This window comes from Cherax quadricarinatus, chromosome 6 (assembly GCF_038502225.1).
Source record: "Cherax quadricarinatus isolate ZL_2023a chromosome 6, ASM3850222v1, whole genome shotgun sequence".
NCBI lineage: Eukaryota > Metazoa > Arthropoda > Malacostraca > Decapoda > Parastacidae > Cherax > Cherax quadricarinatus.
The window spans coordinates 65,981,727-65,995,654 of NC_091297.1; the positions used below are offsets into that span (position 1 = coordinate 65,981,727).

The 13,928-nt window shown below is 41.3% G+C and overlaps 1 protein-coding gene across 2 annotated transcripts in view; it reads right to left on the reverse strand.

The window, feature by feature from the left end:
* Positions 1-13,928, reverse strand: part of LOC128692955 (solute carrier family 22 member 20) — a 392,405-nt gene that overhangs the window by 230,349 nt on the left and 148,128 nt on the right. For both annotated transcript variants that reach the window (XM_070081788.1, XM_070081794.1), the window contains one exon: positions 2,301-2,397. In XM_070081788.1, the coding sequence (XP_069937889.1) occupies positions 2,301-2,397 (97 nt within the window). The remainder of the gene's footprint in view (positions 1-2,300; positions 2,398-13,928) is intronic.

A 13,928-nucleotide genomic window follows, 5' to 3' on the forward strand; every position in this document is an offset into this window, starting at 1 on the left:
TATTATGAGTGCTTGGTATTAAGTTGTATTATGAGTGCTTGGTATTAAGTTGTATTATGAGTGCTTGGTATTAAGTTGTATTAAGTTGTATTATGAGTGGGTATTAAGTTGTATTATGAGTGCTTGGTATTAAGTTGTATTATGAGTGCTTGGTATTAAGTTGTATTATGAGTGCTATTAAGTTGTATTAAGTTGTATTATGAGTGCTTGGTATTAAGTTGTATTAAGTTGTATTATGAGTGCTTGGTATTATGTTGTATTAAGTTGTATTATGAGTGCTTGGTATTAAGTTGTATTATGAGTGCTTGGTATTAAGTTGTATTATGAGTGCTTGGTATTAAGTTGTATTAAGTTGTATTATGAGTGCTTGGTATTAAGTTGTATTATGAGTGCTTGGTATTAAGTTGTATTAAGTTGTATTATGAGTGCTTGGTATTAAGTTGTATTAAGTTGTATTATGAGTGCTTGGTATTAAGTTGTATTAAGTTGTATTATGAGTGCTTGGTATTAAGTTGTATTATGAGTGCTTGGTATTAAGTTGTATTATGAGTGCTTGGTATTAAGTTGTATTATGAGTGCTTGGTATTAAGTTGTATTAAGTTGTATTATGAGTGCTTGGTATTAAGTTGTATTATGAGTGCTTGGTATTAAGTTGTATTAAGTTGTATTATGAGTGCTTGGTATTAAGTTGTATTATGAGTGCTTGGTATTAAGTTGTATTATGAGTGCTTGGTATTAAGTTGTATTAAGTTGCATTATGAGTGCTTGGTATTAAGTTGTATTATGAGTGCTTGGTATTAAGTTGTATTAAGTTGTATTATGAGTGCTTGGTATTAAGTTGTATTATGAGTGCTTGGTATTAAGTTGTATTATGAGTGCTTGGTATTAAGTTGTATTAAGTTGTATTATGAGTGCTTGGTATTAAGTTGTATTAATTTGTATTATGAGTGCTTGGTATTAAGTTGTATTATGAGTGCTTGGTATTAAGTTGTATTATGAGTGCTTGGTATTAAGTTGTATTAAGTTGTATTATGAGTGCTTGGTATTAAGTTGTATTATGAGTGCTTGGTATTAAGTTGTATTAAGTTGTATTATGAGTGCTTGGTATTAAGTTGTATTAATTTGTATTATGAGTGCTTGGTATAAAGTTGTATTATGAGTGCTTGGTATCAAGTTGTATTATGAGTGCTTGGTATTAAGTTGTATTATGAGTGCTTGGTATTAAGTTGTATTATGAGTGCTTGGTATTAAGTTGTATTAAGTTGTATTATGGGTGCTTGGTATTAAGTTGTATTAAGTTGTATTATGAGTGCTTGGTATTAAGTTGTATTAAGTTGTATTATGAGTGCTTGGTATTAAGTTGTATTATGAGTGCTTGGTATTAAGTTGTATTAAGTTGTATTATGGGTGCTTGGTATTAAGTTGTATTAAGTTGTATTATGAGTGCTTGGTATTAAGTTGTATTAAGTTGTATTATGAGTGCTTGGTATTAAGCTTGGTGTATTATTATTGAGTTGAGGTTGTAATTTATTATTATACCTTTATTCCTTCTTGAATTGTGGTATGCTTTAAAAACTTGTAAATAGTATAGTGTCAGGTGTTGCCTGGATTGTTATGTGTTTATATATTGTGTTACTGATGTTGTCCTTGTTGAAGACATTTTTTAATTTTAATTGAACAAGGGAATGTGGAATGTATTCCTTGGTGGGGGAAGGGGGGAGTGCAAGCAATAATGAGTAGGTTCCACTATATCTATGAACCCTTGTGTACTTGTGAAACAACGTACATAGAAGCAGTTTGTAGGTTGTGTTAAGTTTATTTTAATGTCTTTATTCAGTAGATTGTGTAGTGAATGTTTATTGGTCATCACCAGTGTCAGTGTTAGATATTGATATATGTACCTATATATATTTGTATGACGTTTTAAATAAAATATAAAAAGTAAAACTTCTTTCTTGTCTTGTTTCTGTGAATTATATTGCGGCTCTCGTGGACAAGCTTGTATTCTGGGATTATATTTGCACGGTCCTGAACACAGTATGCAGAGTAGCACGTAGGTATGTTTTATACATTGAGTAAATTTAAACTTATGAATTAGGTGGGTGTGTTAGGAACCTGATTCATTGATTATTCTTAAAGTAGAATTTTATTCAATTACGATGAGCTTTAGGTAACTGAGTTGTGAATTACTTGTAGGTGACTGCTAATGTAGATCCATGTTCTGACACTCACACTAAGATGTAAATGTAAGTGCAAATATATATAGCGAAGCGTGAGAGTTGCGGGTAAGGTAAACAAACCTCCATGGCGATGGTCGAGTGAAAGACTGAGGTGTCGTAGTTCCAGCTAGTACAAGGTACCTGCACGTTCTCCTCATCCACCATCACGCACTCTGACCTGCCATCAACACTGACATTTTATATGACAACAATTTGCATGAGGTATGCATAACATAAATAAATACAGGTTTTGAGCCTATAAAGTTTTCGGCATTTCAATGAGATTTACAATGAGATTTCATTTCATTTCAATGAGATTTCAATGAGAATTCTCTGCATTATATTCACACCACACATTTCCCTCAGACATGACATCTCCACTGCCTCCAGAATGTTGCAGCGAGGAGAAGGCTGGAGGCAGTGGAGATGTCATGTCTGAGGGCAATGTGTGGTGTGAATATAATGCAGAGAATTCGTAGTTTGGAAGTTAGGAGGAGGTGCGGGATTACCAAAACTGTTGTCCAGAGGGCTGAGGAAGGGTTGTTGAGGTGGTTCGGACATGTGGAGAGAATGGAGCGAAACAGAATGACTTCAAGAGTGTATCAGTCTGTAGTGGAAGGAAGGCGGGGTAGGGGTCGGCCTAGGAAAGGTTGGAGGGAGGAGGTTAAGGAGGTTTTGTGTGCGAGGGGCTTGGACTTCCAGCAGGTATGCATGAGCGTGTTTGATAGGAGTGAATGGAGACAAATGGTTTTTAATACTTGACGTGCTGTTGGAGTGTGAGCAAAGTAACATTTATGAAGGGGTTCAGGGAAACCGGCAGGCCGGACTTGAGTCCTGGAGATGGGAAGTACAGTGCCTGCACTCTGAAGGAGGGGTGTTAATGTTGCAGTTTAAAAACTGTAGTGTAAAGCACCCTTCTGGCAAGACAGTGATGGAGTGAATGATGGTGAAAGTTTTTCTTTTTCGGGCCACCCTGCCTTGGTGGGAATCGGCCAGTGTGATAATAAAAATAATAATAATAATAATATATATATATAATATATATATATATATAATATATATATATATATAATATATATATATATATATATAATATATATATATATATATATATATATGTCGTGCCGAATATGTAAAACTGGTCAATTAGCAAGAACTCATTTAAAATTAAGTCCTTTCTAAAATTTTCTCATATACGTTTAAAGACATATTTTTTTTCATTAATGTTAATATAAAAATTTTTAGTTTTGCACCAAAAGAATCTTAGAAAACTTACCTAACCTTATTATAACAAGAACAATTTATTTTAGCCTAACCCAACTAAATATATTTTAGATTTGGTTACAATAATTTAATACTAAACAAACACAGTGAAATATATTTTTTTCGTTAGGTTCAGAATGATTTTGGTGAAATTATTGCATACACAAATTTTCGCTTGTCCTATATGTCAAGATGAGCGTTGCTATTTAAGCCAAGATCGCAAGTTCTGCCTATTCGGCACGACATATATATATATATATATATATATATATATATATATATATATATATATATATATATATATATATATATATATATATATATATACATATATATATACATATATATATATATATATATATATATATATATATATATATATATATATATATATATATATATATATATAGGTAGTAGGTTGGTAGACAGCAATCGCCCAGGGAGGTACTACCGTCCTGCCAAGTGAGTGTAAAACGAAAGCCTGTAATTGTTTTACATGATGGTAGGATTGCTGGTGTCCTTTTTTCTGTCTCATGAACATGCAAGATTTCAGGTACGTCTTGCTACTTCTACTTACACTTAGATCACACTACACATACATGTACAAGCATATGTATACACACCCCTCTAGGTTTTCTTCTATTTTCTTACTAGCTCTTGTTCTTGTTTATTTCCTCTTATCTCCATGGGGAAGTGGAACAGAATTCTTCCTCCGTAAGCTATGCGTGTTGTAAGAGGCGACTAAAATGCCAGGAGCAAGGGGCTAGTAACCCCTTCTCCTGTATATATTACTAAATGTGAAAGAAGAAACTTTTGTTTTTCCTTTTGGGCCACCCTGCCTCGGTGGGATACGGCTGGTGTGTTGAAAGAAGAATATATATATATATATATATATATATATATATATATATATATATATATATATATATATATATATATATATATATATATATAACTAGAAAGAGAGAGACACTCCCTATACAGATGAAGGCGAAGAGTCACACAGCTGCTGAGAGGGGCCAATATATCTGAAATACTAAGGGAGGCACTAGTCAATGAAATAGCAAATATCAAACTTAAGCTGAACGAATCTTACAGGAGACAAGAATCACAAGAAGGACAAAAAGCCAAGAAGGAAATCAGAAAAAAAAATACTTCTTCTCTTATGCCAAATCTAAGGGAAAAACAACATCCAGTATTGGGCTCCTGCTTAGGAGAGATGGGACATACACAGATGACAGCCAAGAAATGAGTGAGATACTAAAGTCTCAATACGACTCAATGTTCAGCGAGAAGTTACCCAGACTAAGGGAAGATAATCCAAATGAATCCTTTATGAACGAGACCCAAAATTTGGTCATCTCAACAATCTCTGATATTATCCTAACACCACACTTCTCTGAAAAGACAGTAAATGACATGCCCATGCACGATGCCCAGGCCCAGATTCATGGAACTCTGTGTTCATCAAGAACTGCAAAAAGTCCTTATCACGTGCCTTCAGCATTCTATAAAGAAGGAACATGGACACGGGTCATCCCACACTCACTGAAAACAACAGCCATAGCCCTGCTCTACAAAGGTGGCAGTAAAGCAATTGCAAAGAACTACAGACCGATAGCACTAACATCCCATACCATAAAAATATTTGAAAAGGTTCAAAGAAGCAAGATCGCCAACCACCTAGATACCCATCAGTTACACAACCCAATGCAGTGCGGGTTTAGAGCAAGTTGTTCCTGCCTGTCAAAGTTACTGGACCACTAACGCAAGGTCCTAGATACTATAGAGGATAAACAAAATGCAGATGTAGTATACACAGACTTTGCAAAAGCCTTCGACAAGTGTTACCACGGTGTAATAGCACACAAAATACGTGATACAGGAATAACAGGAAAAGTTGGTAGATGGATCTATAACTTCCTGACAAATAGAACACAAACAGTAATAGTAAACAGAATAAAGTCCGAGGCAACTAGGTGAAAAGTTCTGTTCCACAAGGCACAGTATTCACTCCCATCCTGTTCCTTATCCTCATATCTGACATAGACAGAGATGTAAGCCATAGCTCCGTGTCTTCCTTTGCGGATGACACCCGAATTACCATGACAGTGACCTCCATCGAAGACACCACAAGACTCCAAGCAGACATCAACCAAATTTTCAAATGGGCCACTCAAAACAATATGAAATTCAATGAAGAGAAATTTCAACTACACTGATATGGAAAACTTGAGGAAATTATAACTGAATCACGGTATACAACAAATTCTAACCATGCAATAGAGCGAGAAAGTAATGTGAAGGACCTGGGAGTGATAATGTCAGAGGATGTAGCCTTCAAAGACCACAACATTGTGTCTACCGCATCGGGTAGGAAAATGATAGGATGAATAATGAGAACCTTCAAAACCAGGGATGACAAGCCCATGATGATTCTCTTCAAATCGCCTGCTCTCTCTAGGCTGGAATACTGCTGTACACTAACGGCCCCCATCATGGCAGGCGAAATTGCTGACCTGGAGAGTGTACAAAGAACTTTCACGGCACACGTAAGTATGATAAGGCACCTAAATTACTGAGAACTGTTGAAGTCCCTTGATTTGTATTCCCTGGAATGCAGACGAGAGAAATACATGATAATATACACTTGAAAAATCCTAGAGGGATTAGTACCAAACTTGCACACGAAAATCACTCCCTACGAAAGCAAAAGACTCGGCAGGAAATGCAACATTCCCCGAATGAAAAAAGAGGCGCCACAGGTACACTAAGAGACAACACAATAAGTGTCCGGGGCCCAAGACTGTTCAACTACCTTCCAGCATACGTAAGGTGGATTGCCAATAGACCCCTGGCTATCTTCAAGAAAGCACTGGACAGGCACCTAAAGTCAGTACTTGACCAACCGGGCTGTGGTTCGTACAGAATATGTAAAACTGGTCAATTAGCAAGAACTCATTTAAAATTAAGTCCTTTCTGAAATTTTCTCTTATACGTTTAAAGATATATTCTTTTCATTATGTTAATGTAAAAAAATTTAATTTTGCACCAAAAGAATCTTAGAAAACTTACCTAACCTTATTATAACAAGAGCAATTTATTTTAGCCTAACCCAACTAAATGTATTTTAAATACGTTTGCAGTAATTAAGTACTAAACAAACACAATCAAATATATTCTTTTCGTTAGGTTCAGAATGATTTTGGCGAAATTATTGCATACACAAATTTTCACTTGTCCTATATGGCAAGCGTTGCTATTTAAGCCAAGATTGCAAGTTCTGCCTATTCGGCACGACATATATATGTCGTGCCGAATATGTAAAACTGGTCAATTAGCAAGAACTCATTTAAAATTAAGTCCTTTCTAAAATTTCCTCTTATACGTTTAAAGATATATTTTTGTTCATTAATGTTGATGGTGGTACACTGCGCTCTGGACTAGCTTCTATCGTATGGCGGGGTTCTCCCTGAGTCGCTGCTCGGTACCACTGTTGAGATGGGGTATCACCTAGGACCTCCCTCATAAGTTTCATTGCTCTGGCAGCCACCAGTTTGATCTGGCGTAGGCTGATGGGAACAGTAATCCTAACATGTGGATAATCTGTGGCTGCCTTGGCTGCATCATCTGCCGCCTCATTTCCCCGGATGACAGCATGGCTGGGGATCCAGTTCAATGTCGATCTGTTACCCTGAACTTCTAAGGCTGTTATTATGCTCAGGACTGATGTGATAAGGTGAACATTGTCCTGTGGTTGGGGATTTGAGAAGTGGAGTCAACATGTATGACAGGTCGGAGTCGATGTCGTAGGGCATGTGACAATGCCTGCTGAATCGCCACCAACTCAGCTTGAAGGATCGTGCAGTGGTCAGGGAGTCGCCAGCCTTGTGTGTGACCATTGTGGTACAGTCCAGCTGCTACTCTCTTCCTGTCAGGATCGACAGAACAATCTGTGAAATACACTGCACATGTGCCTCCCTCTGCCAGTACCATGCTTGTCTCAGCATGATTGCTATGGGTGTCTTGACTGCAGAGACGCTTAGAGATGTGTAGCTGCATGATGCAAACATCGGCTGGGTCTGGGCGCCAGGGAGGTGGTGGATAGTACCCAGCAACAGGAAGGTCACAACTCTTCTCAAGGAGTAGTTGTATAGGCAGCAGCTTCCGCCCAGCAGCACAAAACGAACGAATCCAGGAGTAGTCCGTGAAGAGTGTGGGATCTTGTGTCATGGATGTCAGTATCAGTCTTCTTAGTGGGGTACATTGCTGCCGGTGTAGAATCGTGGTTACTTTGCAGGCGTTTATGTATCTTACTCTGTCAGCCAGGGAAGGAAGCCGGGCCTCAGATCTGAGACATACTGTGTTGGTCTAGATGGGGGCCCAAGCATAGTTCTTATCGCCTGGTTTTGTACGATCTCCACCCTTTGCCTGCTCTGTGGGAAGAGATGAGCTAACGCCGGTGCACTGTAGTCAATGAGCGAGTGTTTAGCTTGTATATAGTGCAAGCAAAGTACATCTTTGCTCGCCCCTGCACGGTGCCTCGTCATGGCGCTCATGGCGTTAAGTCTGAGTAGAGCACGTGACCTGACATACTCGACCTGTTTCTGAAAGGTCAGCTTTTTATCAATGTACATTCCCAAGTATAGGTAGGAGCCTGTCCACTAATGTTCTATATCCTGAATACGTAATCTATTCACAGGATCTGGTCCCTTGAACATCATTGAAAGAGATTTCTCGGCGGAGATCTTGAGACCTAGTTCCTTGCAAGACTGCGGAATTAGGTCCAGAGCTCTCTGGGCCTGTCGCTCCAAATTGCCTTTCCCATTCACTACGGGCGCAAGATCATCGGCATAGCTGAGGAGCTGCATACCACTATGAAAGGGAAGGCCCACAAGTTCCTGCATAAGGACGTTAAAAAGGGCATACCTTGTGGTGTGCCGTTTTCCAGGGTTTTAAAGGAAGAGTAGTATCCCTGAAAGCTGACACAGGCCTGCCTGTCCCTAAGGAAGGACTCTATCCAAGCCAGGAGGCTTCCTTTGATCCCCTTCCGAGCTAGTATTTCTAGAATTGCTGTGGGGCTGGTTAGCTCAAATGCCTTCTCAAGGTCGAGGTAGACGACGATACTAGGTTTCTTGTTACTATCAGCAATCTGGCTTAGTAGGGTGGTTATGCACTCTGCAGTACCCACTCCTTTGGTGAAGCCAAATATGTGATGATGAAGGGATCCAAATATGTGATGATGAAGGGATCCAAATATGTGATGATGAAGGCGGTTTAAACCATCTTCTCAGCAGTCTTGGCTAAACTGCTGGTCTGCGATATGGGTCTCATACTGCCTGGCTCCTTGGGATTTGGAATTGGTACAATGGTAGTCTTCTTCCAAGCTGCTGGGAGTGTCCCGACCCTCCATCCACTCTGCCCAGCCCGTGCAATCATGAAGCACGTGACACGATCGATGCACGGGGCAGTGTCACCTGTGTTCTTAATGGCGCGTTGGAGTTCCAAGTCAGTGAGGTCTTCATCGGTCACATCTTCCGACTCACATGCAGCTTGTATCGTTAACTGGTGTTGTGGCAGAAGATCCGTCTGCATATTCCAGATGTCCTGTGGGAGCTGAGTGGAGGTTCACCTGGAAGTGAAGAGCTTCACTAGTTTTTCAGCTTCCTGGTATGAGTTTAGGTGTGCTTGTGGCCTCGGCTTGCTTTTGCCAGTTGCGATGTTAAGCTTGCCCCATATCTCAGATAAGGTGGTGTGATGTCCGAATGTTGAACACCACTCCAGCCATTTCTCAGTTTTTACTCTGAGAGAGACTCTGCGGGGATGCTGCACAATGGCTCTCAGAGTATTCCTGTTCTCTGCCGTAGTGTTACGCCTGTATAGCTTCCTGAAAGAGGTGATGAGGTGGTTCTGCTCCTGCACTTCGTCGTTGTAGAACCACCAGTCTCTTTTGTGAGTGCATCCTGCGGACTTCTTTGGAATTGCGCACTCTGCTGCCTGGATGAGAACAGTAATTAGCTCCTGTTCAGCCATGTCAGAGTCTTCGGGTAGAGTGTGTATGGACCACCAGTCATGAAGATAATCCTGGAACACCTTCCAGTTGGCCCTCTTTACGTCCCATCTAGGAGGCACCACAACTGTGGGAGGCCTGTTGATGTTGAAGGTGGTGATCACTGCAGAGTGGTCATTGATAAGGTTAGGATGAGTTTTCCATGTGGCTCCCGAAGGTAAGGTCGAGGCGGTCACCCAACAGGTGTGTGGGGTCTCCATTGTTTAGCAACTTTTCCTCTGGAATATCGTGTAGGAGCATTGTTATGTGTCTGCCAGCAGCATTAGTTGCTGAGTGAGAGTGCAGCATTGGGTGATGTGTGATCAAGTCTCCACCCACAAAAAATACTCAGTGCTTGCTAGCGCGAGGAGCTCTGCAATGTCGAGGGTGTCTTGGTTTTTGTAAATGTTATAGATGGTAATGGGCTCCCCAGCTATGTGTGCTAGGATGGCCTGTATCTCGACATCTTCCCCACAGTCCACAGGGTTGGCTGTAACCTCGTGTTGTATTGTATCGGATACGAATACAGCGGTGCCTCTGCAGTGAACGCCAGCGTCTATGTGCCGAAAATACCCAGCAAAACCGGGTAGTCTTGAACACAATCGGGACAGTTAGAGTTTCTTGTAGCAAAACGATGTCAACCCGATCCCGAATTACTGCCTCCAGCAAGAGGTGCTGTTTGCCCCTCAGACCCTGAATGTTCCATTGTAGACCTTGAGGGTGTGATATGGTACAGAAGTTATTCCATCGCTGTTGTTTCCTGAGCTGGGGACTGAGCCCTGCCCACTTTGAGAACCTGCAAATTCATGGCATCCACCGTCTCCTCTTCGGTTAGTAAGCACACTCTCAGAAGCGTGCTGACCATCTGCCAGAATACGCTCTGATGAACGCCTTGATGAGTGCTACGAGATCCTCCCTGGTAAGGGTCTGTGTTGACAATGGGTTCGAAGCAGTGGATATTACCTGGGCTGTTGTGGTCTGTAGGAACTGCTGAGGGTTGGATTTCTTTTTTTTTTGTGTGCCGTGGTCTGTTGTTGTATACCAGGTTGGGTGGCCGGCATCTGCTGATGAGGTGCCAGGAGAGCCTGCAAAGCGGCTGTGCCGGGAAAGGAGTGCCTGCGTTGTCGTGTTATGGCCGGTGGGGGCTCGTGTAGTGCCGTCTGCTGATCGCATTGACCAGATGTACCCTGTTCCTTTTGTTTTTCTTTCTTCGTTGAGGTAGGGGGGCAGGAGGCTCCTGTCCATGACGCCTAGTTGAAGCTTCGAGGGTTGGGAATTCCTGGGTATTGAGTTGGGTGACCTGATGATAGGTCTGCGTTATGGCAGGGTTTTCTGCACCCCTCGTCTGCTGAGAGTGATGATCTGTCGTAGCCTGCTGCCGAGTTGTTGGCGTCTTCCAGGCTGCTTGAATTCTGGCGAGCCTCAATGGGCATCGAGGATTCCAGGCATGGTGTTTCTGCCTTCAGATCGGGCATTGTGGAGTGGGTGGCGATGCATTTTTCAGCTTGGTGATGCATTCCTCGGTAGAGTGGCGCTGGCTTCAAACACCCCAGATTACACTGTTCGGACAGAGTGCAGCCAGGTGTCCGTAACGCTGGCATTTGAAACAACGAACTGGTTCTGCCGTGAAGGCCCTGACATCGTACCTGCCTCAAGAACCGAGGTCCAGCTGGGATGGCAGCAGTCCTTCATGTTGTATGAGGACCTGTCGGGTTGGTGCATTGCCTGCCGTCTTTGCCTTGAGACATTGAGCTGACACCACACATGGGGGAGCTGCTACTGCCTCGATGGGCATCATCAGCGGGTATCGCATCACTACACCCTTGGTGATCTGCCGAGAGTCCAATTCCTCCAGGGTGAAGGAGCAGTCTGTCTTTATGACTCTCTTCAAGGTGGTGTACATTTCCTTGTTGAGAGGAGTCAGGTTGTGTCGTGATTCCAGGTATGAAACAACGCCATAGTGGGTTCTGTGCTCCCCGTAAGACTTCACCTTGAATTTGCCAGGTGGGTTGAGCTGGTTTGCCTGATCCTTGGACGGACGGCGCTTCTTGTTGTTGTCCACAGTGATCCGTCCTTCTTGGTTCTCGGGGGTAGGGTATTTATTTCCTCCCCTGTTTCCATATTCTCTGGCTCCATGGTTGGAACAGCCAGATTTGTTACAATGTGAGCTGGCTCTTCCTCTTCCTCTGATAACATAGCGTGGTCTCGCAAGTTCTTCGCTAGAACTGCACCCCACATTTCCAAATCCGAGTCCTCCGTGGTGGAGCATCGTGGCCTCTTCTTTTCGACAGAAGCCATGTGCCTGTCTAGTGATACTGAGTGTGTCTGTGGTGCGGTAGCAGAGGCATGTATGTATAATGTTTGCCAAGACCAGAGCGATGACCTGTCTCGGGAGCATAGGTGTGTCTTAATTTCATCTTGTCGGTATTGTATTCCATACTTCTACAACTTGTTAGACACTGCAACATCATGTAATCTCGATTCTGAAGACATAACCTCCTTCACGGCTACGACAACTACTACTACAACTAACCCATCTCTTTGGGTAGGACCAACTTCCACTGGGGAATCCCGCCTACTAGTGATTATGCTCTTGTCAGCTACACGTCTCCTTTCCACCTGACGTTATTATATAAGTGCCAGGCTCCTTGCCTCTGCTCCAGAACCTCCACGACTACAGTGCTCTTCGCACCAGCTCAAAGGCTGATGGACTGATTACCTCACTTTTTGTATATATTGCTACTGTCTTAAAATTATGTCCTGGAATTTGTATTGATAAAACCACAGGATGGCGAAACGTCTACAATAAAGATACCCAGATGTTGCACATGTGTTAATTTCATCACCAAGATAAATTATGTAATATCACAGTCGCTAGCGAAGTGGTCATGAAACAAGTAGACCGACAGAAACAAAATAAATCGCCCGATCCTGATGAGCATTTTTCAAGGGTTCTTAAGAAATGCAAAATGGAACTTTGTGAACCATTAACTAATATTTTTAATTTATCTCTTCAAACAGGTGTAGTGTCTGATATGTGGAAGATGGCTAATGTAATTCCTATTTTTAAAGCAGGGGACAAGTCGTTACCGTCAAATTACCGCCAAATAAGCCTGACCTCAATTGCAGGTAAATTACTAGTCAGTTATAGCTGATATTAGAAGAAGAGATCTGGATTAGCATAATTTGATTAAAGATACTCAGCATGGTTTTATGAGGGGTCTAACTAATTTATTAACCTTCTTTAGTAAAGCTTTTGAGGCTGTTGATCACGATAAAGAATTCGATATTGTTTATTTAGATTTTAGTAAGGCTTTTGATAGAGTACCGCACCAGAGACTGTTAAAGAAAGTAGCAGCTCATAACACTGGGGGGAAAGTGCTCTCGTGGATCGAGTCATGGTTCACAGACAGGACGCAGAGAGTGTCCATAAATGGAGTTAAACCCTAGTGGGGATCTGTAACAAGTGGCGTTCCACAGGAATCAGTCTTGGGCCCGTTGTTGTTTATAATATATATTAATGACCTTGATGAGGGAATTACTAGTGATATGAGCAAATTCGCTGATGACACGAAGATAGGTAGGATAATTGATTCAGACGTAGATGTTATGGAACTTCAGGAGGATTTAGACAAACTCAGTTCCTGGTCTGAAAAGTGGCTGATGCAGTTCAGTGTAAATAAATGCAAGGTTCTGAAGCTCGGAAGAGTCCATAACTCTAGCAACTGTAAGCTAAATAACGTAGAACTTAGCCATACAGACTGCGAAAAGGACTTGGGGTTATGGTGAGCAGCAACCTTAAACCAAGACATCAGTGCCTAAGTTTACATAATAAGTGATAAAAGGCAAACAGATTACTGGGATTTATATCAAGAAGTGTAAGCAACAGAAGTCCTGCTGTTATATTACAGCTTTATACATCATTAGTAAGGCCTCACCTAGATTATGCAGCTCAGTTCTGGTCTCCATATTACAAAATGGATATTAATTCATTACAAAACATTCAGCGTAGAATGACCAAATTAATACGTAACATTAGAAATCTTCCTTACGAAGAAAGAGTGGAGACCCTTAAACTTCATTCACTTGTAAGACGAAGAATGAGGGGAGACATGATCGAAGTGTATAAGTGGAAGATGGGTATTAACAAAGGGGATATAAATAAGGTTTTGACGATAACCCTCCAAGAGAGAACCCACAATAATGGATTCAAATTAGACAAGTTTAGATTTAGAAAGAATATAGGAAAGTGTTGGTTTGGTAATACGATAGCTGATGAGTGGAACAGTCTGTCTAGTAGGGTGATCGAAGCTAAAACCTTGGATAGTTTCAAATTTAGATTGGATAAATACATGAGTGACAGGGGTTGGGTTTGAGTGGGAAGTGTTTAATAAAGA